The 25352-nt window shown below is 39.6% G+C and overlaps 1 protein-coding gene and 1 pseudogene across 6 annotated transcripts in view; one reads left to right on the top strand and one right to left on the bottom strand.

The window, feature by feature from the left end:
• Positions 1–5696: 5696 nt before the first annotated feature.
• Positions 5697–6203, bottom strand: LOC123609945 (annotated as a pseudogene).
• Positions 6204–7311: 1108 nt separating this feature from the next.
• The window catches only part of MCM9 (minichromosome maintenance 9 homologous recombination repair factor), a 115854-nt gene continuing 97813 nt past the window's right edge, over positions 7312–25352 (top strand). For 4 of the 6 annotated variants that reach the window (XM_045499410.1, XM_045499412.1, XM_045499413.1 and 1 more), the window contains exons 1-4: positions 7534–7638; positions 11379–11697; positions 20570–20886; positions 22346–22427. In XM_045499410.1, the coding sequence (XP_045355366.1) occupies positions 11394–11697; positions 20570–20886; positions 22346–22427 (703 nt within the window). In that variant the 5' untranslated portion in view covers positions 7534–7638; positions 11379–11393. Of the gene's footprint in view, positions 7639–11378; positions 11698–20569; positions 20887–22345; positions 22428–25352 lie in introns of those variants that run through there. The other 2 variants (XM_045499409.1, XM_045499411.1) reach the window with 2 other exon arrangements.

Below are 25352 nucleotides of genomic sequence, written 5' to 3'. Positions count from 1 at the left end.
GCCCCACATCAGGCTCCATGCTGACAACACAGAGCCTGCTTGGGATTCTCTCTCTCCCATTCTCTCTGGCCCTCCCCCACTCCTTCTCTCTCTCTCTCAAAATAAATAAATGAATTTAAAAAAAATTTAAAAATAAAAATACTTTGAACTAAATGAGAATGAAAACACAATTAAAATTTGTGAGATCCAGCCGTAGTAATTTCTTACTTGACACATCCCCAAAGGCAAGAGAATTAAAAGCAAAAATGAACTACTGGGACCTTATGAAGATAAAAAGCTTCTGCACAGCAAAGGAAACAACCAACAAAACTAAAAGGCAACCAACGGAATGGGAAAAGATATTTGCAAATGACATATCGGACAAAGGGCTAGTATCCAGAATCTATAAAGAGCTCACCAAACTCCACACCCGAAAAACAAATAACCCAGTGAAGAAATGGGCAGAAAACATGAATAGACACTTCTCTAAAGAAGACATCCGGATGGCCAACAGGCACATGAAAAGATGCTCAGTGTCACTCCTCATCAGGGAAATACAAATCAAAACCACACTCAGATATCACCTGACACCAGTCTGAGTGGCTAAAATGAACAAATCAGGAGACTGTAGATGCTGGAGAGGATGTGGAGAAACGGGAACCCTCTTGCACTGTTGGTGGGAATGCAAATTGGGGCAGCCACTCTGGAAAACAGTGTGGAGGTTCCTCAGAAAATTAAAAATAGACCTACCCTATGACCCAGCAATAGCACTGCTAGGAATTTATCCAAGGGATACAGGAGTACTGATGCATAGGGGCACTTGTACCCCAATGTTTATAGCAGCACTCTCAACAATAGCCAAACTATGGAAAGAGCCTAAATGTCCATCAACTGATGAATGGATAAAGAAATTGTGGTTTATATACACAATGGAGTACTACAGGGCAATGAGAAAGAACGAAATATGGCCCTTTGTAGCAACATGGATGGAACTAGAGAGTGTGATGCTAAGTGAAATAAGCCATACAGAGAAAGACAGATACCATATGGTTTCACTCTTATGTGGATCCTGAGAAACTTAACAGAAACCCATGGGGGAGGGGAAGGAAAAACAAAAAAAGAGGTTAGAGTGGAAGAGAGCCAAAGCATAAGAGAGTCTTAAAAACTGAGAACAAACTGAGGGTTGATGGGGGGTGGGAGGGAGGGTAGGGTGGGTGATGGGTATTGAAGAAGGCACCTTTTGGGATGAGCACTGGGTGTTGTATGGAAACCAATTTGACAATAAACTTCATATATTGAAAAAAAAAGAAAAAAATAAAATTTGTGAGATGCAGCAAAAACACTGCTTATAGCAAAATTTATAGCATTGAATGAATATGCTAAAAAAGAAGAAAGATCTAATATCAGTCATCTAAGATTTTCAACCTTAGGTAAACAGAAAGAAGAGGAGCAAATTGAATCCAAAGTAAGCAAAAGAAAAGAAATAATAACAATTAGAGCAGAAATCAATGAAATTAAAAACAGGATATCAATAGAACAAACCAACAAAACCAAAAGCTGCTTCTTTAAAAATATTAATAAAGTCATTAAGCCTCTAGCCAGACTAAGGGAAAAAAGAGAGAAGACACAAATTTCTAATATAAAAAAAAAAATGAAAGAGAGGATATCACTAATGATCCCTAGAAATTAAAAGGATAATAATGAAATATTACAAATAACTTTATGTCCATAAATTTGATAACCCAGAATAAATGGACCATTTGCTTGAAAGATACAATCTGCCAAAATTTACAGATGAAGAAATAGATAATTTGAATAGGTCCATATCTATCAAACAAATTGAATCAACAATTAATAACTTTCCCAAACAGAAAGAACCAGGCATACTTGGGTTTACCAGTGAATTCCACCAAACATTTAAGAAAGAAGCTATACAAACTCTCTAAAATCTCTTGCAGAACACAGAAGCAGAGGGAATATTTCCTAATTCAGTCTTTCAGGCCAACATTACCCTAGTATCAAAATCTGACAGAGACACTACAAGAAAAACAGAGACCAATATCTGTCATGAACATAGCTGCAAAAATCCTCAACAAAATATTTGCAAATTGAATCCAACAATGTATAAAAAGAATTAGGCACCATACCCAAGTAGGATTTATCCAAGGTATGCAAGGCTGTTTTCAACATTTGAAAATCAGTTACTGTAATTGCATCATATCAACAGGCTAATGAAGGGAAATCATGGGATTATATAAAGAGAAGCAGGAAAAGCAACCGACAAAATCTAACTCATTCATGATAAAAATTCTCAGCAAACTAGAAAGAGAGGAAAACTTCCTCAACTCAATAAAGAACATCTACCAAAAATCTCTACAGTTAACATCATATTTATTAGCGAGAAACTTGATTTTCCACTAAGATCTGGAATAAAGCAAGAGTGTCCCCTTTTTTACAATATCATCCTAGAAGGCACTGTTAATGCAATAAAAAAAGAAAAATAAAAATCACAGAGATTGAGAAGGAAAAAATAAAACTGTATTTATTTGCAGATGACATGATCATCTATGTAAAAAACCTGAAAGAATCTACATATAAAACTTCTAGAACAAATAAGTGATTACAGAAAGATTGCAGGATACAAATATGTGGAAGTCAAGTGCTTTCTTATATATGAGCAATGAACAAGTGGAATTTGAAATTAAAAACATACTACCATTTACATTAGTACCCCCCAAAAGGAATACTTAAGTATAAATCTAACAAAATACATGCGAAATCTATATGAGGAAGACTATAAAACTGATGAAAAATATCAAAGAACTAAATAAATGGAGAGATAGATATTTCATGTTCATAGATAAGAAGACTCAAAATTGTCAAAACATTAGTTCTTGATCTATAGTTTCACCCCATCCCAATCAAAATCCCAGAAAGCTATTCTGTGGATGTTGACAAAAAGATTCTAAAGTTTATATGGAGAAGAAAAGACCCTGAATAGCCAATTCAATATTGAAGGAGAACAAATTTGGAGGACTGACACTATCTGACCTCAACACTCACTATAAAGCTACAGTAATCGGGGTGCCTGGGTGGCGCAGTCGGTTAAGCGTCCGACTTCAGCCAGGTCACGATCTCGCAGTCCGTGAGTTCGAGCCCCGCGTCGGGCTCTGGGCTGATGGCTCAGAGCCTGGAGCCTGCTTCCCATTCTGTGTCTCCCTCTCTCTCTGCCCCTGCCCCGTTCATGCTCTGTCTCTCTCTGTCCCAAAAATAAATAAACGTTGGAAAAAAAAATTTTATAAAGCTACAGTAATCAAGACAGTGTGCTATTAGTGGAAAACAGACTAATAGATCAAGACAACAGAATAGAGAGCCCACAAATAGACCCACATATAGTCAACTGATCTTTGACAAGAGAGCAAAGGCAATACAGATCTTTGACAAATGTAGCAAAAACAGTCTTTTCAACAAATGTTACTGGAACAACTGGACATCCACATGCACACATACACACACACAGGTCTTAACACCCTTCACAAAAATTAGAGTAGATCACACACCTAAGTGTAAAACACAAAACTATAAAAGTCCTAAACACAGGACAAAACCTAGATGACTCCGGGAATGGTGATAACTTTTTAAATACAATGTCAAAAGCACAATACATGAAAGAAACAATTGATAAGCTGGATATAATTAAAATTAAAAATCTACTCTGTGAGAGACAATGTCTAGATAAAAAGTAGATAAAGCCATGGACTGGGAGGAAGTATTTGCAAGACACATCTGATAAAGGACTCTTAAAACTCAATAAGTCGGGGCACCTGGGTGGTTCAGTCAGTTAAGCATCTCTTGACTTTGATTCAGGTTGTAATCCAAAACCATGTTCAGATTGGTGGGATGGAGCCCTATGTTGGGCTCTGCGCTGAGGGGTAGAGCCTGTTTGGGATTCTGTCTCTTCCTCTCTCTCTCTCAAAATAAATAAGTAAACTTAAAAAGGAGAAAAAAACCTCAACAATAAGAAAACAAACAGCCTGATTTAAAGACTGACAAAGACCTGAACATACACCTCATCAAAGAAGATATACAGATGAAAAGTAAGCACATGAAAACATGTTCACCTTCGTATGTTATCAGGGAATTACAAATTAACACAACGAGATACCACTACATGCTTACTACAATGGCCAAAATCCAAAATACAAACAACACCAAATGTAGGAGAGGAAGTGGAACAACAGAAACCCTCATTCATTGCTGACAGGAACGCAAAATTGTACGACCCCTTTGGAAGACATTTTGGGGGTACTTACAAAACTAAACATACCCTTACCATAGGATTCATTCAATAAACAATCATGCTCCTTGGTATTTACCCAAAAGAGCTGAGAACTTATACCTACACAAAAACCTGTACATGGATGTACATATTGGTTTTATCCATAACTGGCAAAACTTGGAAGCAACCAAGATATCCTTTAGTAGGTAAATGGACAAATAAAGTGTGGTATATCCAGATAATGGATTATTATTCACCACCAAAAAGAAATGAACTGTTAAGCCATGAAAAGACATGGAGGAAACTTAAGCGTATGTTACTAAGTGAAAGAAGACAATCTGAAAAGGCTAACTACTGTATGATTTCAACTACAGTTGACCCTTGAACAACACAGGGGTTGGGGTTGACTCCCCCATAGACATTAAAAATCCGCATATAACTTTTGACTCACCAAAAAGTTAACCACTAATGGCCTGTTGACAAGAAGCCTTACTGATAACATAAACAACACGTATTTTGAATATGCTTTATATATCGTGTTATTATAATAAAGCTAGAGAAAATGTTATTAAGCAAATCATAAGGAAGAGAAAATACACTTACAGTACTATTTTAAAAACCCACATATAAGTGGACCCAAGCAGTTCAAACCTGTGTTATTTGAGGGTCAACTGCATATGACATCCTAGAAAAGGGAAAACTATGGAGGTAATAAAAAGATTAGTTGTTGCTAGAGATTAGGTAGGAGAGAGGGATGAATAGAGCAAAGAAAATTTTCAGGGCAGTGAAACTATTCTGCATGATACAGCAATGGTGGATACATGTTATTATAATACATCTGTTAAAAACCATAGAATGTACAACAACAAGGGTGAACCAGACTGTAAACAATGAATTTTGGGTGATGATGACGTGTCAGTGTGTGCTCATTAATTGTAACAAATGCACCGCTCTGGTAACAGTATGTATGTTGATGGTGTGGGAGGCTGTGGGGGGTGTGGGGAATATAGTTTAGGGGTGGTGGGTGGAAGGGTTATATGGGAACTTCCTGTAATTTCTGCTCAAATTTCCTGTGAACCCATAACTGCTCTTAAAAATTGTTTATTAATTTTTAAGACTGTTTGAAATAATAAATGTAAAAAGATCAATAGTTCTATACACTAGAAAGGAACAATCAAAATTTGAAATTTAAAATATCATTTACATAGCATCAAAAACTATGATTTCCCGCTTCCCAAGAGTTTAAGGATAAACCTGAGTTAGAGACAGATGTAACAAAAGATTATTGTTTTTTTGTTTCGTTTTGCAAACCACAAATCTTTATTGCAGAAATCTGGGCAAAGTTCCCCATTGGTGGCCCCCACTGAGTGTGGACTGGGGCCCTCTGTCCAGAGCTGGGCAGGAAAGAGGTAGAAGGAATATGTCTGGGCCCAGGGTCTCAGAACTGTGAGATGATGTTGGGTGCCAGGCTGCCGATGAAGCCTCTATCATCCAGCTCCACATTCAGAGACTTCACTATACCATCCTCTACCACCATGGAGAACCTCTTGAGCAGTGGATTTCCAAAGAGAGATACCAATGAATCAATCATCTAGTAACAAATCTGTCTCCTTCCTAAAGGTCCCAAGGGAGTCAGCCAAGAGCCTAACCTTGTCTCCTGAGTTGTGAGCTTGTCCCCACTCTTCAGCTACAAAGACATCATTAACACTCAGATATGCTACCATCTGGACCCCCTTGGCCTTCAGAACTTCAGCCTGCTGCATAAACCCTGGCAGGTGGATCTTGGAACATCTGGGGGCAGTGGGGAGGGGGTGAAAAGGCCCTAGGGACTCCAAATAGCACTCTCTTCTTGCCCTTGAACAACTGTGTTAGGTTCACCTTGTTCCCAGGTTCCCCTTCAAAAACCATCATGGAAAGGATGGCGACCCACTCTGAATGGGGCCATGGCTGAGGTGGCACTTCTGAAACTGTAGGCCTTGCCAAGTGTCCACTCCCCACTGGTTGCTGGCATCCTCTTGCTCTTGCTGTCACTGATGCTACAGATTCAATGGCAGCAGCCCAGGCACCCAAATGAAAACTGAACCTGCTCCGTTGTCCAGAAGGCACAGCCCAGCCAGTGGCATGCCCATCCCAGAAGCTACAACTGCTATATCAATTACATGAATAGAAATTATATGGCAAATAAATGGAGGTTACTTTGTTCAAAGGTCCTATGACTCAATATCATCAACATGTAAATTCTTCCCATATTGACCCATATTCTGTGCAACCCCAATAAAGATCCCAGTTTTTTTCTTTTAAAGATTTTATTTTTTAAAGTAATCTCTACACCCAACATGGGGATCCAATTCACAACCCAAAGATCAAGAGCCCTGTGTTCCACCAACTGAGCCAGTCAGGCGGCCCAATAATCCCAGCTTTTTAATAGAAAATGACAAACTGGTTTTAAAATTCATACAGAAACACAAGAGCCCCCACCCCTCGCCCAGAGAAACACAAGAGCCCAAAAAACTTGAAAAAGAACAAAAATCGAGGCCAAACTCTGATTTCAAGGCTCATTATAAAGCTACAGTGATGCAGATAAAATAGCGTTATTGTAAAGTAGGCACATAGATCTGGCAACAGAAAAGTCTTAGACCCGCACAAACAAAATCAACTGATTTTTGACATAAGTGCAAAGGCTTTTCAGTAGAATAAGTATAGCTCTTTCAACAAATGGTGCTAGATATCTACATGCAAAATGTTACCTAGTATCCATACCTCGCATCATATACAAAAATTAACTCAAAAGGGCCATAGACCTAAGCTATAAAACCTTCATCCTAAAACTTCTAGAAGACAACACAGCAGAAAATCGTTGCAACCTTGTATTTGCCAGTTCTTAGACCAAAAGCACGACCCATACAGGCCATGTGAGTCCTCGCATAGCCCCCCTCTTCTCACTCCACCTGGGGCGGGAGGCTCGGCCTAGCCCCGCCCTGGAACTCATCGGGCCCCGCCTCGGCCCTCCTGGCCCCTCCCAGCCCGCCCAGCTCCACCATCTCGCGTCCCGCGGCACCAGGCGGGGTGCGCGCCCTCCCGCTTCTCCACCCGGAAGAGCCTCCTGAACGGCGAAGTCGAGGCGGCGCGCGGCTCGGCGTCCGTCTGGTGCGCGGGCCCGCCAAGCAGCCGGCGCGGCGCCTACTTCACCCAGGCGCCAGGAGGACCCGTCGGAGCCTGCGCGCCCCCGCGGCCGGCGACGCCTCGAGCGGCCGGCGCACGCGCCCCGCCCCGCCCCCAGCGGCCTCTTCGCGCCCCCCGCCGCCAGGCCCGAGCTCTCCGCGACCCTCAGCCTTGGGAGCAGCGCGTCCCCGGTGACTTCTAACACTGCATGTCCGCCAGTAAGTGACAACTGCTGCCTCGTTTCACCGTTACTATTTTTTTTTTTCTCCCGTAGTTCGTCCCAAGTCTCTCCCACATCTGGTTAGTTCCCAAACTATTCAACTCCGGGAATTGTCGGGCGACCGAGGTGCCCGGTTGCCGAGCCAGGCAGTGTCAGAGACCTGCCGAGGTGTTGTAGGGCAAGGGCTGCGTCCAGAGACGGAAGTATGGAAAGCAGTCCTCTGAGTACGACCCGGCTCCGTGTTCGCCCAGCGCACACGGGGAGCGGGGCAGGCGGGCGGGGAGGAGGCGCCCACAAGACGCGGGCCGCGGGCGAGAGGGGCGGGTCTTAGGACGCGGCACAGCGGGGACCGACGAGGGGGCGTGGCTCCGGGTGAGTGCGGCGGCTTCTCGGCGGGCGGGAATTCCCGGTGGTCTGGCTGCAAGCCGCCGCTGATTCGCTCAGCTGGCACTTGCCTGCGCTTCACTTGGTCCAGAGGATGAAGTAGCACGTGGTTGTATTTTGCCCCGAGCTACGCAATAGGTGAAAGGAAAGGGAACTTGAAAATTGTAGAACAGTAGGAGTGGGCATGTTTATAGGGTTAGCAAACTGCTTAGAAACAGTTGAACAGTTTTGCGCAGGTTTTGAAAGGGAATGCTGTTTTCAGAAAACATGCTATTTCAAAAAAAGACTAGGCGAAATTTAATCTGACATTAATTTGAACCATGCATTCTGCAGCTACCCCCTCTCTGCCCTATGTGGAGCTGTCTTTTAAATTGCTAAACTGTGACTCCAAATTTAATATGTATTTATAGAATCTTAAAGATTGTCTTGTAGCAACTCTTGGGAGTACAGTTTCTCTGTTTTTTTTTTTTTTTTGTTTGTTTGTTTTGTTAAAATTTTTTTAATGTTTATTTATTTTTGAGACAGAGACAGAGCATGAACAGGGGAGGGGCAGAGAGAGAGGGAGACACAGAATCTGAAACAGGCTCCGGGCTGTCAGCACAGAGCCCAATGCGGGGCTCTAACCCACAGACTGCGAGATCATGACCTGAGCTGAAGTCCAGCGCTTAACCAACTGAGCCATCCAGGCGCCCCTCTCTGTTTTAAGCAAAGGCCACGTCCTGGAAATACTGTATGATGAGTTACTTTTGAAGTGCTTTTTTCTGCTTTATACTTGGCTGAATTTAATATTACTTAATAAAAACAAGTTATTTATCGATGTATTGGCCATAATTTGCTCTCACTCATTCTCCTGGGTATACACATGCCTATCTGTCAGTCTCAGACAGGCATTTGTAGTTGTTAGAATTCTTGGCCTGTGACATATACCACCCCCCCCCCCCCATCTTAACTCCTTTCACACCTTCTAGAATAGTAGGTTCCCAGAAAAAGCAAAATAATGCTAATAAATAGCATTGTAACACATAGGATGCTAAAATGTGAACTTCATAAGTTGTCTTTTATCATCTTTCTGTTGAACCGAGTACAATAAATGTTGGTTAAATAAGTCAAAGTACATTTGTCCTCCAGTACTGTTTCCAAACCAAATAAGATTTTCTTAGATGATCAATTTCAACAGTTTATTTTAACTGCCCATTGCCACCTCTGGGATTGTCACCCCGTTGAAATTTAATCCTTCTTTTCTTTGTGCGCCTATTCATATTGTATTTTTACCACTATCAGAGCACTGTTTCATTTGATCTGTCCCTTGGTTCCCTGAGGGCATTGAGGATCTTTTATTGTGCTTTTTATTTCCCAGCATGGTACCGTGAACATGATAGATATCTGCCTGTATACAGGCCCTTTAAAAAAATTTTTTTTTCAACGTTTATTTATTTTTGGGACAGAGAGAGACAGAGCATGAACGGGGGAGGGGCAGAGAGAGAGGGAGACACAGAATCGGAAACAGGCTCCAGGCTCTGAGCCATCAGCCCAGAGCCTGACGCAGGGCTCGAACTCACGGACCGCGAGATCGTGACCTGGCTGAAGTCGGACGCTTAACCGACTGCGCCACCCAGGCGCCCCATAGGCCCTTTTAATCTGTAGATACGAATTTTCAAAAAAATACATTGCCAGGGGAATGTGATAGGTAAAGTAATGTAATATAGTGTATTTATTTTCAGTCCTAGTTATTCATCATTTAAAGATCAGTTTTCCTTTCCTCAGTTTAATTATGTAGTTTCTTTATACTCTTGATAGCTGTTTTTGCTGAGGCCAGTACGTTTCCTAGGTTAGAAAGAGAAAATAGGAAACAAATTAACCTCAAAATGTAAATTTCTTTTTTTTTAAATTTTTTAACGTTTATTTATTTTTGAGACAGAGAGAGACAGAGCATGAACAGGGGAGGGGCAGAGAGAGAGGGAGACACAGAATCTGAAACAGGCCCCAGGCTCTGAGCTGTCAGCACAGAGCCCGACACGGGGCTCGAACTCACGGACTGTGAGATCATGACCTGAGCCGAAGTCGGACGCTTAACCGACCGAGCCACTCAGGTGCCCCCAAAATGTAAATTTCTAAAGCGAATCTGTTAACTATTCAAGTCAGAACTAGCAATCCACGGGGGCACCTGGGTGGCTCAGTTGGTTAAGTGTCTGACTTCAGCTCAGGTCCGGATATCGCACTTTGTGAGTTGGAGCCTCGAATTGGGCTCTGTGCTGACTGCTCAGAGCCTGGAGCCTGCTTTGGATTGTGTCTTCCCCACCCCTCCCTCATTCTTTCTCTCTCAAAAATAAGTAAACATTAGAAAAATTTTAAAAACCCTGGTTATCCATGTATGTTCCATTTATGTAGCCGAATACACATGAATATGGTGTGTGTGTGTGATAAGAGAGAAGGATACATTATTTATATGAATAAAACCTAGAACCAGGGCACATGCAAAAAACTCTACCAGAAGTAACTTTAGCCAGAAGACTGCTATTTAAGATATACTTGAGGGGCGCCTGGGTGGCGCAGTCGGTTAAGCGTCCAACTTCAGCCAGGTCACGATCTCGCGGTCAGTGAGTTCGAGCCCCGCGTCGGGCTCTGGGCTGATGGCTCAGAGCCTGGAGCCTGTTTCCGATTCTGTGTCTCCCTCTCTCTCTGCCCTTCCCCCGTTCATGCTCTGTCTCTCTCTGTCCCAAAATAAATAAATAAACGTTGAAAAAAAAATTTTTTAAGATATACTTGAGAGCAAATGTACATACAAATTGTGGTTAAAGAAAAGGGAAGGCCTTTTACCATAGAGTTAATAAGAGATAGTTTGGGGAAAAGATACAGGAAAGGCATTGGACCATTTTGGATTTCAGTAATCAGTACCAACATAATTCTTTGGTTAGGTTTAGCTTCACTTTCTCAAAAAATACATTTACTAAGTGACTATAACAAGTAATTCCAATCTAATTAAGATTTTAATTTTTTTTTTAATTTTTGTTTTTAACCTTTATTTATTTTTGAGACAGAGAGAGACAGAGCATGAGTGGGGGAGGGTCAGAGAGAGGGAGACACAGAATCTGAAACAGGCTCCAGGCTCTGAGCTGTCAGCACAGAGCCCGACGCGGGGCTCGAACTCACAAACTGTGAGATCATGACCTGAGCCGAAGTCGGACGCTTAACCGACTGAGCCACCCAGGGGCCCCTTAAGATTTTAATTTGAATAATATTTTGAGTTTATAGTGTGACCCAAAGTCAGGATGATTTACAACCAATCGTTTTTGTTTAACTTCTGTTTAAGTCTGCAATACCAAAGGTATAATACGGTCCTTTCTTTTTCTTTAGTCACCTAGATTCAAGATGAATAGTGATCAAGTTACACTGGTTGGTCAAGTGTTTGAATCCTATGTTTCGGAATACCATAAGAATGATATTCTTCTAATCTTGAAGGAAAGAGACGAAGATGCTCATTACCCAGTTGTGGTTAATGCCATGACCCTTTTTGAGACCAACATGGAAATTGGGGAGTATTTCAACACATTCCCCAATGAAGTACTAACAATTTTTGATAGTGCTCTGCGAAGATCAGCCTTGACAATTCTCCAGTCCCTTTCTCAGCCTGAGGGTGCCTCTATGAAGCAGAATCTTCATGCCAGGATATCAGGTGAATCACTTAAGGATTTTACTGCCATGTTATTCTCTAGGAACATTTTGAGAAATCCCAACACATACTGAATTCAGAGCACTAAGAATTGAATGATATAAGAACATCAGTTGATCTTTATACTTAAAAATATATCTATTGTGTAGTTGATGGTCAGTTTCAGAGCAGAATATTGATTTTATACTGGATATTAGAAGGCTGGGGTACTAGCCATTCCAATCAAGGGGAAAGAGAATGTGTGGAGACAACAGTATGGTAGTGTGCACATATATACATGTGGATATGTGTGTATAAAATTATAATTCAAAGCAGCCTTACGAGCTTATGTGACTAACAAAAGAATTGATAATAAAAAGAATTAGAAAAGTAGCAGATTCTATCTAGTGATCTTCAAAACTATTTTAGGAAATTTATTATTTTTAAATATCAAGTTTAGCACTATACTGGCCACCCATTAGGCACTCAACTTTTGTTGAATGAATGACAGATTAAGTATCTTAATTTTTAAGAATCAGCCCCTGGTGGCAAAGCTGTATCTTTGAATCACTGTAGTCTGTGATTAAGCTGGAGAACACACGTACCATTTGTTTAAAAATAAGTACTTTATAGTACATTTCAGAAAGGTGGGGATTTATAATCAACAAAAATGCTTGCTGTGATTGGAAAGAGATGAGTCAGTATGGTAGAAATCTTTGGAGAAAATAAGATTTCCCCCAAGGAGCATGCATTTGATTTAATTGAAAAAAATAGTATTTTATCTAGAATAAAATTATGAATATTATACATCAGCACACTAGATAATCTCTTGGTACGTTCAAGAACAAATGTTTCCTTATAATAATGTTGCGAAAAGATTGTTAGAAGAGGCTTTAATGTTACTGAAATATATTTAGGAATGGTTTTAGGCTGTCCTTACATTCAGATGTTTTTCCATGCTCAGTTTAAATACCAAAATTTTGTCTGCCTAGGTGGGTGACCCTATTGGTTTCTGATAAATTAGCCTGTTTTTTTTTTTTTTTTTTTCCTAGTTCTCTGAAAAAGTAAATTGCAAATTATGTTACTACCATGGTAGCATTCCTTCTACAAACGTATCATGTGTAGGCATTTGCTAGTCTCTTGGGAAACCATAATACTATGGTATAGCCCCTCATCTAAAGGAGTTCAAGGCTGTAGAGGAGATAGCTGTATAGTCAAATATTCACCAAATGGTGTCTGTATGCTCAAAGATACATGTCTAAGTACATATTAAACATAATTGTAAAGGAGTTTAATGGCAGCTATTATGTTATGTGATGCATGCCTCATTTAAGGTGTGTGCAAGATATATTAGTTCACAGAACAGGGAGTGAATTCTCAGAGATTCACTGGAGATTTCAAGAGGAGATGGGGCGCCTGGGTGGCCCAGTCGGTTAAGCGTCCGACTTCAGCCAGGTCACGATCTCGCGGTCCGTGAGTTCGAGCCCCGCGTCAGGCTCTGGGCTGATGGCTCAGAGCCTGGAGCCTGTTTCCGATTCTGTGTCTCCCTCTCTCTCTGCCCCTCCCCCGTTAATGCTCTGTCTCTCTCTGTCCCAAAAATAAATAAACATTGAAAAAAAAATTAAAAAAAAAAAAAAGAGGAGAAGGTAAGGCAGGGATAGAGGTGTCCCAAGCAGAATGAACCAGGGATGGAAATAGAGTGGTTTTAAGTATATTGCAGCTTCATCTTGGACTCCAGACAAGGCATTTGATTATGAAAACATTGGTTGCCTCTGTGGTTTGGACTCCTTAGGAACCTAAGACATTTTCCAGTTTGTTTTTCCAGGATATGCATTGCTCTTTATCTTCTGGGATTTTTATTAGCCTACAGTTTACTTGCTATTTCCAGTGGTTTTGATGAAAGGTCTTGTAATACAAAGATAGCATCAAAGTAAATGAGAAGGAAAAAATAGCATTCATGTGTTATTTAAAGTAGTGGTTCCCAAACATTTATGGCAATCGGAATCAACTGTAGGGCTTGTTAAAGCACTGATTGCTAGGCCCCACCCACAGAGTTTCTAATTGAGGAGGTCTGGCCTGGGGCCCAAAAATTTACATTTCTAACAGATCCCAGGTGATGCTGATGCTACTGTTTGGGGAACTGCAAGCTGAAAACCGGGGACCTGAAGTAATTGATATGGACTTCTCTCTTGCACAGAGAGGGACCTATTGCTGTCTATTTCCAAAATTTCTTTTTGTTCTTTCTCACTGAATTCATCAGAGAATGGTAAAGGTTTTTGTGTTACTTAGTAACACAAACAGATACATATGTTATACCTAACATGTATAGTTACTTGGTAACATATATAGTAAGACAGGAAGATGAAAATAAATTGTCATTTCTGTCCAAACACCATGTCTTAGCACCTTTTTAGCACTAAGATTTTGCTTGTGTATGGTCAGTTTGGCTTAACATCATATTGCCTTTATAAGTTTATTTAAAAATTATAATTGTAATGAAAAGAATCTGAAGATGAAATATACTCACCTTTATTATCTTCTTCTTAAAATAATAGTTACTTTACTATACAAAATAACCACTTAATCTGCCATATTTTGAACAAATTTGCTCAGAATTTCTAAAAAAAAGCAAACAGGCACCATATACATGATTCAGTAAATGTAAACTGCTCTTTTGTTTCCAATGTAAGAACATTAACGATTACGTATTGCCCGGTATTGTAAAAGTATAGAAGATAATTGAAAGCTAATTTTCTTAGAAAATTTAGTTGTAATCTTTACATAGTTTTTTCTTCAGAGATGTTGTAATTGTGTTAGAAATAGCTGGCTACAGCTATAGCTGGCTACTCATCCTGGCTACACTTGTAGAGGAATACAGAAAAGGCTGGGTTGGCATATGCGGGATGCTTAGAAGTGAGCCCTGCTTCCCTCTAATATTCTCTGTGTAGTATCTCTCCAGTACATCTCCTTATGCTGACTGAAATAAAACCAGTTTGTGTAGACTTATCATGAGGCCTGGGTTATCATTTACAAGGAATGGAAGGTGTCTCTGGATTCGTCCTTTTTACTCTTCCTGACGGAAGATTTCTCTAGACATAAAAGGCATTGTTTATATAATGGTGCATTCATTTGACCATTTTGCTTACATATTCCATTTGTTTGAGTGTGCATGTGTTAGCCTGGACTTAGGGAAATTTTCTTGTGGAAGGGAAAACGTGAATGCAGTCTTCATGGCTGAGTGAACTGGGGAGAGTTTGCCAGACCAAGTAAAGTGCCTAAGGAAAGGTACAGAGGTGAGAAGCCCTTGTATGCACCACAAAATTCAAGCATTTTGTTCTGGACTGGGAGATTTGAGGCCATATATGGTAAAGGTGAGGCAAGAGAGAGAGAGGGAAAGCCCATTCCCCCTTCTCTTCTATTCACTAATTTTCTCCTTATTGAAAAGTGCTTATTAAAGCACTGGGTTGGGCACAGGGGTGTGAAAAGGATCTCAAGAAGTGACTGTCCCCTCCACATATAGAATGGTTAAGAAACAACGCAGAGCAATAGGAGATTAAGACCCTAAATGAGTGGTACAGTCAGTAAGTGATTATAAATGTCACTGTCATGTTGTTACAGCATTTGAAGAGATCGTCTTGAATGTGATGTAGGACCAGGGGCCTGAGTAGGACATGCTAGAGGTTAGGGCATTACTATTAAATTAGAGGAGGGGAGGGAAATTTAGTGACTGTTGCCACAGTGTAAGTTCCTTCTGTTCTTAGAGGGAATCGCATGCAAGTCAGTAGAATTATGGGATGGAGGATTTAAGTCAGTTCTTCAGGGTTAAATGTTGAGAAAGATATGGACCCTCTCCAGCAGGTGCAAGTATGTGTATATACATAACATTTTGCCTGAATTTCAAGAAGTTTAGAGCTTTCCTGAAGTCCAGCCACGTCCCCTAATCCGGAACCTTGATTTACGTGAGGTCAGTTAGGATGTTGTAAGTGACCAAGGTAGGGAGGTGGGTAAACCATGTGCTATGAAGTCAGTCACCCGGTCAGGCCAAACCCCCCCGGGGAGCGTGGAATCTGTGGGAGTGTGGTAGGGGGTGAGAGGGATGACCGTGAATCCTTTTTGGCAGTTATATCTGAATTTTCTCTCTCGGGTTTTGCTCATTTTGTAGAAGGAAAAAGACTTGTCTTTCAACTCTGTGTCCCCCTTCATTCTCCATGCACTCTTCCTTTTCACAAGTAAATGTTCTGACAGAATACATTCCTTCTTCCGTTCATCCTTTTACTTTCTTTACTTTTACTTCCACCACACAGGAGCCACCCTCACCAGCCTTGCTAGTGACAGTCTCATGGTCAAACTGAGGGTCACTTTTCAGTATTTCTCTTCCTTTATTTCCCTGCTGGGTTTGATACAGTTGACTCCTCCCACCTTACGAAATTCCAGCCTTGGTCCCACTTGGCAGCACCCTCTTGCCCTTTCCTTTCTCTCTGGCTGTGGCTTCTCTCCTTCCTCTTTGGAGCCTCTTCCTTTACCTGAACCGTACGTACTAGGTTCAGATGTGGCCGTATTCTCCTGGATCCTGCACTCTCATAGGGTGGCCCCTGTTTCTGGACCTGAGCTTCAGCTGCCACCTACGTAGAAACAAATACCACCTCTACATTTTTTCTCAATTTTAGCCAAAATCTGTCTCTCAAGCTCTGTATCCAGATATCACCATGCTTATCAGAGGTTTCACACTAGATATTTTCTTGCTAATTCAGTGTATCAAAAAGTGTACTTAGGATTTTTCTCTACTCTGTGTCCCACTCCAAGTGAAAATGGTATTTCCTTATTTATTCTTTCAGTAGATATTTACTGTTTGATTACTGTGTGCCTTGCAGAATTCCCTGTTAAGGGAACCAGAGAACTGGGAGTCACTCTACATTTCACCTTCTTCCTGATCCCTTATCTCTACATATCTCAAAGTCAACATAGTATCCTTAATATCTCTCCTATCTACCCCCTCCTTCCTAGTCTTGCCATTCATCTTTCTTTCAAGTATATTTTGAACATTTACTGTTTAGAAAGCATGGTGAATAAAATCTACCTCTGTCCTGTTCCTGTGGAATTTATATTCAAGTGTGGAAGCATAATAATTATTTTATTTAAATTGCAATAAGTGGAATGAAAGAGAGGAACAGTGTGTTAAATCTCATAAAAAAGAAAATTCAACCTGAGGTGGGTTAAGGAAAGATTTTATTTAGAAAAGGATATTTAAGCTGATCTTTTAAGGAGGAAAAATGAAAATATCACATATAAGAAGTAACATTTGAATAGTGTTTGCTCGGGGCACCTGAGTAACTCAGTGGATTAAGCATCCAACTTTGGCTCAGGTCATGATCTCACAGTTTTTGGGTTTGAGCCCCCTGTAGGGCTCTGTGCTGACAGCTCAGAGCCTACAGCCTGCTTCGGATTCTGTGTCTCCCTCTCTCTGTGCCCCTCCCCTGCTCACACTCTGTCTCTCAAAAATAAATAATAAATAGTGTTTGCTATATGCAAGGTACTGTCCTAAGAAAGGTCACATATATGAATTACGTTAGTCTTAATGACCCTGTGAGGTAGGTTTTGTTGTTATTGCCATTTTACAGAAGGGAAATCTGAAAGGTTATATAATTTGGGCCAGGATCACACAGCTAGTAGGTAATAGAGCTGTGACTTAAACCCACGTAGTCTGATTCCAGAATCTGTTTTCTCAACTTCTATATTGCTTCTTAGTGTGGACTCTTTTGAGGATCAGAGTTGGGAGGAGAGTGTTGAGGCAAAGGGGACACTATATGTGAATGTTTGAGTGCTTAGAGGGCTTGGTATGAGAGGAAAGCCTTGTAGTCCAGTCCAGACTTGGTTCCTTATTCTTAGATCTGTGGGCAGCCATGGAAAGGTTATAAGAAGAGGAGATTTGGACTTAGGCATTCTTTATTTCTTTCCTGGATTACTGTAGAAGCAATGGAGGGTATGGTGTTTTATTCTTCTATTCTAAGGTGCTATTTATAGTAAGATACTGTCAAATTAAAGATTGCTTTCTAGGAGAAAACTATAATAAAATTACATTTACTTTTGTTTTCAGACCAAAATTTGTTTGTAAGCCAGAAATAGCAAATATCTATCTAAATAACTATGTAAGACTTCATCAGCTACATGTGACGTTAGCATATGAAATATCCAAAGAGTCTGATAAATTATACTGGGCAGTCTATAGTTTTCCTCGGTATTCTGCAGTTATGAAAGAAATCAGAGTGATACAACACTTCCCATAACTAGTTCTTGTGATCTTAGTTTTCCTTCTGTATCTCTCCTAGAGTTTTAATATATTGATATTAAATATATTGATAGTTTTAATATATTGATAATATAATTTATACTGAGCAATCAGTTTGCATCTGAAGCAGAACTAGAATGAGTAGAAATAGGATGCAAAATGATATCTTTTAGGGGCCATGGAAGAGAGAATGGATACTAAAAAAATCTAAGGAGTTATTAAAATGAGTTTTCTTAATCCATTTTTTCTATTCTTTTTACCTTGCTCATAATTGTTGGTAGATTTTGTTTACACTTCATGAAGGAAATTGGATTAATAATCCTATTTCCCATTTGAATAATACTATTTTCCTGTCCTCTGTATACTTACATTAGAGAACACTAGTGACTTTTTGCAAACATAAAAATAACATTATTTCAAAAAATATATTTAACCATATGACCCAGCAATTCCACTCCTAGGTATATGCCCAAGAAAATTGAAAACAGATAAACAGAAATTTGCACATTAATGTTTGTAGCAGTATTATAATAGCCCGAAAGTGTAAACAACCCAAATGTTTATCATTTGATGAATGGATAAACAAAATGTCGTATAGCCATACAATGGAACATTTAGCCATAAAAGGTAATGAAGTACAGATACATGTTACAACATAAATGAGTCTTGGAAATACTATGCTTAAGTGAAAGAAGTGACACGCAAAAGGCCACTTATTTATGATTCCATTTATATGGAATATCCAGAGTAGATTTACCATAAAGACAGCAGCTTAGTGGTTGACAGAGGCTAGGGGTAAGGGAATGGGGAGTGATTGCTAATGGGTACAGGCTTTCTTTTTGAAGCGATAAAAATATTCTAGAATTAGATAGTGGTGATGGTTGTACAACTTTGTGAATATGCTAATAACCACTGAATTATACACTTTAAAAGAGTAAATGTGAGTTTTATTCTTATCTTTATCTCAGTTTTGAAAAAAGTATTCATGTGGGGAGCAAAACAAAAGTAACTGAGAATCTGTAAAGCAGTGTTAAGGGTTGCCATAATATACATTCATTCCAGTTAAGGCCAAATAAGAAGGGAAATCTCCACGTAGTCATTTCTTTCTTAACATTAGGGTATAAACTAAAAAAGGACATGGTACTTCCAAAATATAAGCAATGTAGACATGAGAACAAGACCTGTTTTAAATGAGAAGCTTTGGTTGTTGGTATGGCTTTTACCTGGTTGTAACTAGAAATATCTGTATGTTCTTGGTAGCTCGACATTTAGCTATACACAGCTGAATTAACAGATGCCTGAAATCAACAATGAGAAATAGCATGCATATTTTTTTTAATGGATAAAATACCTACTTTGATCCAGCTCCAACTTCTCTGTCTATTCCTGCCCATAGAATAGCACACTTGTCAGCTCTGGGGTCAGCCTTGGACAGAAAAAGGAGTTATAGTGGCAAATGTTGGCAGTACCTGCCTTGTTTATACAATATACAGTATACATAGAGTCTCAGCCAGCAGCAGAGAAAATTTAAGTCTATAGAGTTGTAACCTGTAACACCAGATTAATGTAACCTGGTGCCTTAAGCGTACATACAGTTCATATAACTCATTTCCTTTTTTGTTGTTGTTGTTAATTTCATACTTCCCAAACTACCTCATTATTATCATCAATTGGCTTTCAGAGTAGATCTGTCAACGGAGAAAGTGTGCTGACCATAGAAACCTAAAGTATAATCATAGCTATTATGGTTATTTCTCATGACTTGACAAATCCTATAGACCCATCTTCAGTGTGCACATTTTCCAGATTTCAGAGCGGCTGAATTCTGAAGACCATTGGGCATGAACCAGTGGACCATTGGGCATGAACCAGTGTAACAAATGCTACCTTGGTAAACCTGTTAGAAGGCAGTCTGTTAGAAGGCAGCCTTTGACCATCACAGCTAGCATCTCTCTACTCCAGTGATGTATGGCAGCCAAACATAGAATGGGCCTTTCTGCCTAAGAATTTTCCTTGGCATTTTGAATCTTTTAAGCTGCCTATTGATTAATGGTGAAAAACACAAGTTTTTTAAAGGATAAACCGATGCTTTAGGTAAACCTTGAGGTAGTTCAAGGCTTTGAAACAGATTTGTGTATTAATAAATTCTGAACCTAACTAAAAAAGGCAGTACCCTTCTAACACTGTAGGACTCTGGTCATTATGCTGCCTTCCCCTTATCACTCAGCTTTGTGGTTTACTTGGTCATCTATTGATTTTATGTGTCACAGGTGGTAGTATATTCTTTACTGAATGAGGTTATAATTACATAATGTATTTAGATTCTACTGAGATCGCCCTCTTATGAGAATCAATCCTTTTTTTAAAATCCTGGTTATTATGTCATCTGGATATGTACTTTTAAAAAGAGTCCACTGATCATTGTTATTTAAAATGATCTTTTTCTGTTTTCTTAATTGAATTGATCTGATTTTTTTCTGAAGTAAAACTCAAAATTTTTTTTTCTGAAGCTATACCTTCTACTCCAGGAAATATGAGAGGAATATATTCCATAGAGTCAAATCCCAAGACATAAGTTGATGTGGTTTTTTTGTTGTTTTTCTCCATCAGGGTTGCCCGTTTGTCCTGAGCTGGTGAGGGAGCACATCCCTAAAACCAAAGATGTGGGACACTTTTTATCTGTCACTGGGACAGTGATTCGAACAAGTGTGGTGAAGATCCTGGAGTTTGAGCGGGATTACATGTGTAACAGATGCAAGCATGTATTTGTGGTCAAGGCTGACTTTGAGCTGTACTATACCTTCTGCCGGCCGTCCTCCTGTCCCAGCTCGGAAAGCTGTGATTCTTCAAAATTCACTTGCCTCTCAGGCTTATCTTCATCTCCAACCAGGTGTAGAGATTATCAGGAAATCAAAATTCAAGAGCAGGTAAATGATCAAAGAAATGAGAGAAATCACAACTTTGAAGAAGGTTTTTTTTTTTTTTTTTTTTTTTTTTTTTTTTCCAGCAGTGGTCAAATTACCAAGAGTGGGAAACACATGAAGGATTACAAATGGGATTTGTGTCATCACACAGTATGGTTGCACATGTACCAGGATATAGTCTTCAGAGGCCATGCAGTAATCATCTCTGTATAGAGAGCATTGGCATATGGCACCCAAACATGAGAATGGCCCTTTCTGCCTAAGAATTTTCTTTGGCATTTTGTAGCTTTTAAGCTGCCTGTTGATTAATGGTGAAAATACAAGTTTTTTAAAGGGTAAAACGATGTTGTAGGTAAACCTTGAGGTAATTCAAGGCTTGGAAACAGATTTGTGTGTTAATAAATTCTGAACCTAACTAACAAAGGCAGTAGCCTTCTAACACTGTAGGACTCTGGTCATTATGCTGCCTTCCCTTTATCACTCAGCTTTGTGGTTTACTCGGTCATCTATTGATTTTATGTGTCGCAGGTGGTAGTATATTTAACATAATTAATAATTATGTTAAAATTAAGGGAATATTTAAGAAGTTCAAACTAGTTGTATTTAAGGGATAGGAGAAAAATTAAATGGTTTTAATTAAACATTGGAGTATTCAGGATTTGAGGTTTAGGCCCAATTTTATTTGCTGTGTCAAATGAGGTATATATACATAGACACTCTTTAATATGGGACAGTGTGCCAGGTTTTCCTTGCCGCTGAAACACAAAGGTATATTCAGTGTCAAGGATTCAAACGCCTGTCTTTCTGTATACCATTCTTAACATGTGACCTCTATTAGGGTTCTCTATAATCTAAGATGGTAGTTACAACTCTTTCACCACTGTATACTAGTCAGACAGCAGGAAAAGGGAGGGACGGGCAACAGCACCAGCCAAGTCTCCATTCAAGTAGACCTCTTTGAAGTCTAAGGCATGTCTACTCATTTCATTGGCCAGAGCTTAGTCATATAACCATATTCCATGTGCAGGGGAGCCTAGGAAATAGTCTTTTTACTGGGTACATGTCCATGTGAAATAAAACCAGGGTTCTGTCACTAAAATGATCAAAGGAACAGAGTGATTTGCCCAGGTCTTAGGACTAAAGGTCAGGAAAGAACTGCATGTCTTTTGTAGGTAAATAACTTTGGCATTATGTTTAATAGGTGGAGCATGTATTTATTTTGAGCATTCACAAGGTAGATTATATTTGGAGATATTTTCCATATTGGTGTTTTTATTTTACTCTAGTGAGTTTATAAACATATAGTAGGTACAATTTTCAAGAAAACTTTATAAATCCCCATCACAATTAAATTGTATGATAATACCAGGGAAATAGAAACAGTAATTCAAGAACTGCTAGTCTTCTGAATACTTAGCATGTATTTAAGCATACTTAGTATGTGTCTCCTTTTCCTTGCTAGGTTCAAAGGCTATCTGTTGGAAGTATTCCACGATCTATGAAGGTTATCCTGGAAGATGACCTAGTAGACAGTTGTAAATCTGGTAAGAATTTTTGCTGGCTTTTATAAGAGGTCCTAAAATATTGACTAGGAAAAAGCCATTTTTTATTTCCACCTGAACACTGCGAAGTTCAGTGTGGAGGCTTAATTGCTCACCTTGAGAACAGAAACTGGCATGGAGGTGGGAGGTGATACACAGCAGGAAAAAAGCTATAGCTTAGTCCAGTCCAGCCACTGTTTTATAAATGAAGAATCTGACTTGCCCAAGGTCACATGGAGAGTTAAGTGGCAGAACTAGAACATGAACCCAGATCCACTGACTTTTCGTTCAGGAGTCTCTTCAGCACATCCTTGCTTAACAGTAGCAAATTGTAGTGGCTTTAGTGGATCAGACAGTATGACTCTGTCAGATACTACTGTACTCTTACTGGTATCTAGAAGAAAGGAGGTGATTGTTCCTCTCTCCTCTGTGCTGGTGACACCACAGTAGGAGTCACATTGATTTTGTCCTCTGAGGGTTCTCAGTGTTTCCGTTGGCCACTTGCCCAAATTGAGAAGGAATTTGTAACCATGCTGAAAGAACTGTGGGTGTTTAGCATGAAGAAGCCTTAGGAAGGACATGACAGCTCACTTTTCGACAATTGGAAAGCTGTCATACAGAAATAGAATTATAGTTAGAGGAGATTACTATTGAGTTTGAGCAGTCTGAAGCTCCAGGAAGGTAGATTTTATCAGACGATGGTTTCTTTTCTCAGTGACAGTCAAGCAGAGGGTGTACAACATCTGTTAGTGACTTAGGCCTCATGATGGCCATTGATCTGGTTGATCTGAAGTGTTCCAGGCAAATCAAAGACAACCTCAGAGCTATTCTGGAAATTGGAGGACTTCACAGGGGTTGTTGCGATGTCATTCTTGGTTATATTTTGATCTTGAGGCTAACCAGACAGCTCCTAAGCTCTTTTTTGCCCCATCTGAAATCATCTTGCCCCTCTTATTCTGCTCAATGGGGAGCCTGGGAAGAATCAAACTTAAACGTATTAGTGGGAGGGCAAGGATTAATACTGGCCCACATGTGTAGAATGGAAGTGTTCTATATTAAAATTTAAAATTACTGTATTTACAAAAAAAAGAAAATGGTAGGGAAGAGTTTTATTGGAAAAATTAAGATGTTAGGAGGTTTTGTAAGTCAGTATTGCTCAAGAGAGTAAATATTATTTTCTTTAGTAACCACATTTAAGTATCACGAGATGTTCTTAATAAAATTTGATATGTTTTTTTAAACAAATGTATTATTCTACATATGTAATGCAAAAAGAAAGAAGGAGAATAAAGGGGATTGTTTTCAGCTGTTAGTAGGGGCTAGGGCTGTAAAATTTACATGGCGCTGTCAGCTAAAGGTAGAGATCTCAGAAGCAGACTGCATTCAAATGTATAATCTAACAGTTTTAATCAAAACCTTTTTCTCTAACCGAAGTAACTGATGTTTTCCGTATTTTGGCACCAGTATCCTTATCTATCCTATTCCCTCACTGTCTCTTCTTCCCAGAACTGACAGGCACTAAAAACTCTAGTACACAGTTGAAGAGTCTTTTGGACTTACAGGCTTTCAATCCCAAAAAAAGGTTGTCCTAGTCAGCTTCTCTGAGGCTTCTCCTTCCAGCCCTGGAAAAGGCAGGTGGCAACCTGTCTCCCTAAAAGTCAGCAGCTCTGCTCCCTACACACATTCCTAGGCCTTGACCAGACTTTTGCCTGTGAGAACGACACAAGATTATTCTTTCTCTTTCTCTTCTTATTCCAAATAACTTAAAAACTGTTGCTTTTACTGTTTGCCTAGCGATTTCCACTTGCTATTTAACATTTAAGTTACATTGAAAGTGGGCCAAAAAATGGAAATGGTTGGTAAACCTTAGCCTGGTGTCAAAAATTGTTTCTTGATTCACCTCAACATTCCCTGCTTTAAGTATTTCCTGTTCTCACTCATACCTTAATCTTACTCACCCTTAATCTCAATAGAAAACATATAACACAGGTGTATCCCCTGGACAGAAACAAGTATATCTGACCTCTTATTCCACATCCTTGTTCTCCCCTACCAGACAGATCAAAAGTGCTTCATTTCTGCAAATTCCACCATTTCTCTTTTTCTTTAACCCTAGATATCTCCAGATGCTTCATGTATAAAATATTTACTGAACTGCCATTTCATTAAAATTATAAGGCAAACACTATGGAAATAGAAGAGTTCAGTATCTAGAGTCAAGAATATTTCTTTATTGGGGCACCTGGGTGGCCCAGTCGGTTAAGTGTCTAACTCTTGATTTCGGCTCAGGTCATGATCTCACAGTTTGTGAGTTTAAGTCCCATGTCAGGCTCCATACCTACAATGCAGAGGAGACTGTTTGGGATATTCTCTCTCCCTCTCTCTCCACGCCCCACCCCAAAATAAATAAATACTTTAAAAACCCTCTTTAAAAAAAAATAAGATGTTTTCATGCAGTTCATCTAAACTGAATTCTTTCTGCCCTGAAAAAACCTGAAGCTATTTTTCTTTCACATGTCACTAACAATAATGGATGGAAGCAGTCTGTCAGCAGCTCTTTTTTCATTTATCCATAGCTACAAATCTCTGTGGGAATGAAAAGATATATGGCATAATCCTTGCCCTTGAGGAATTTACAGTCTGGTTGGGAACCCCAGATTGACACATGCAGAGTAATAAAGTTGGAGTTTGTGTCCTGAGAACTGCCAGTGTAGTGGGAGGTCAGACATGGGTCTGGTTGGGGGTGGCTGCAGTGGGAAATAAGCTGCAGAAGACAGCGGCACAAAGAGCTGGGATTATAGAAAGTAAGAGCTTGAGCCTCCTGACAATAACACTGTTTGTAATTTTTATTGTGGGAAAATTTAAGTATAATAACAAGGTTTCGTATAATAATAGCTAATATTTGCCAGTTGAGCACTTCCTGTATTC

Source organism: Leopardus geoffroyi, chromosome B2 (assembly GCF_018350155.1).
Source record: "Leopardus geoffroyi isolate Oge1 chromosome B2, O.geoffroyi_Oge1_pat1.0, whole genome shotgun sequence".
Classification (NCBI taxonomy): Eukaryota; Metazoa; Chordata; class Mammalia; order Carnivora; family Felidae; genus Leopardus; species Leopardus geoffroyi.
The sequence above is the reverse complement of the archived record's forward strand: the minus strand, read 5'-3'. Positions and strand labels throughout refer to the sequence as shown.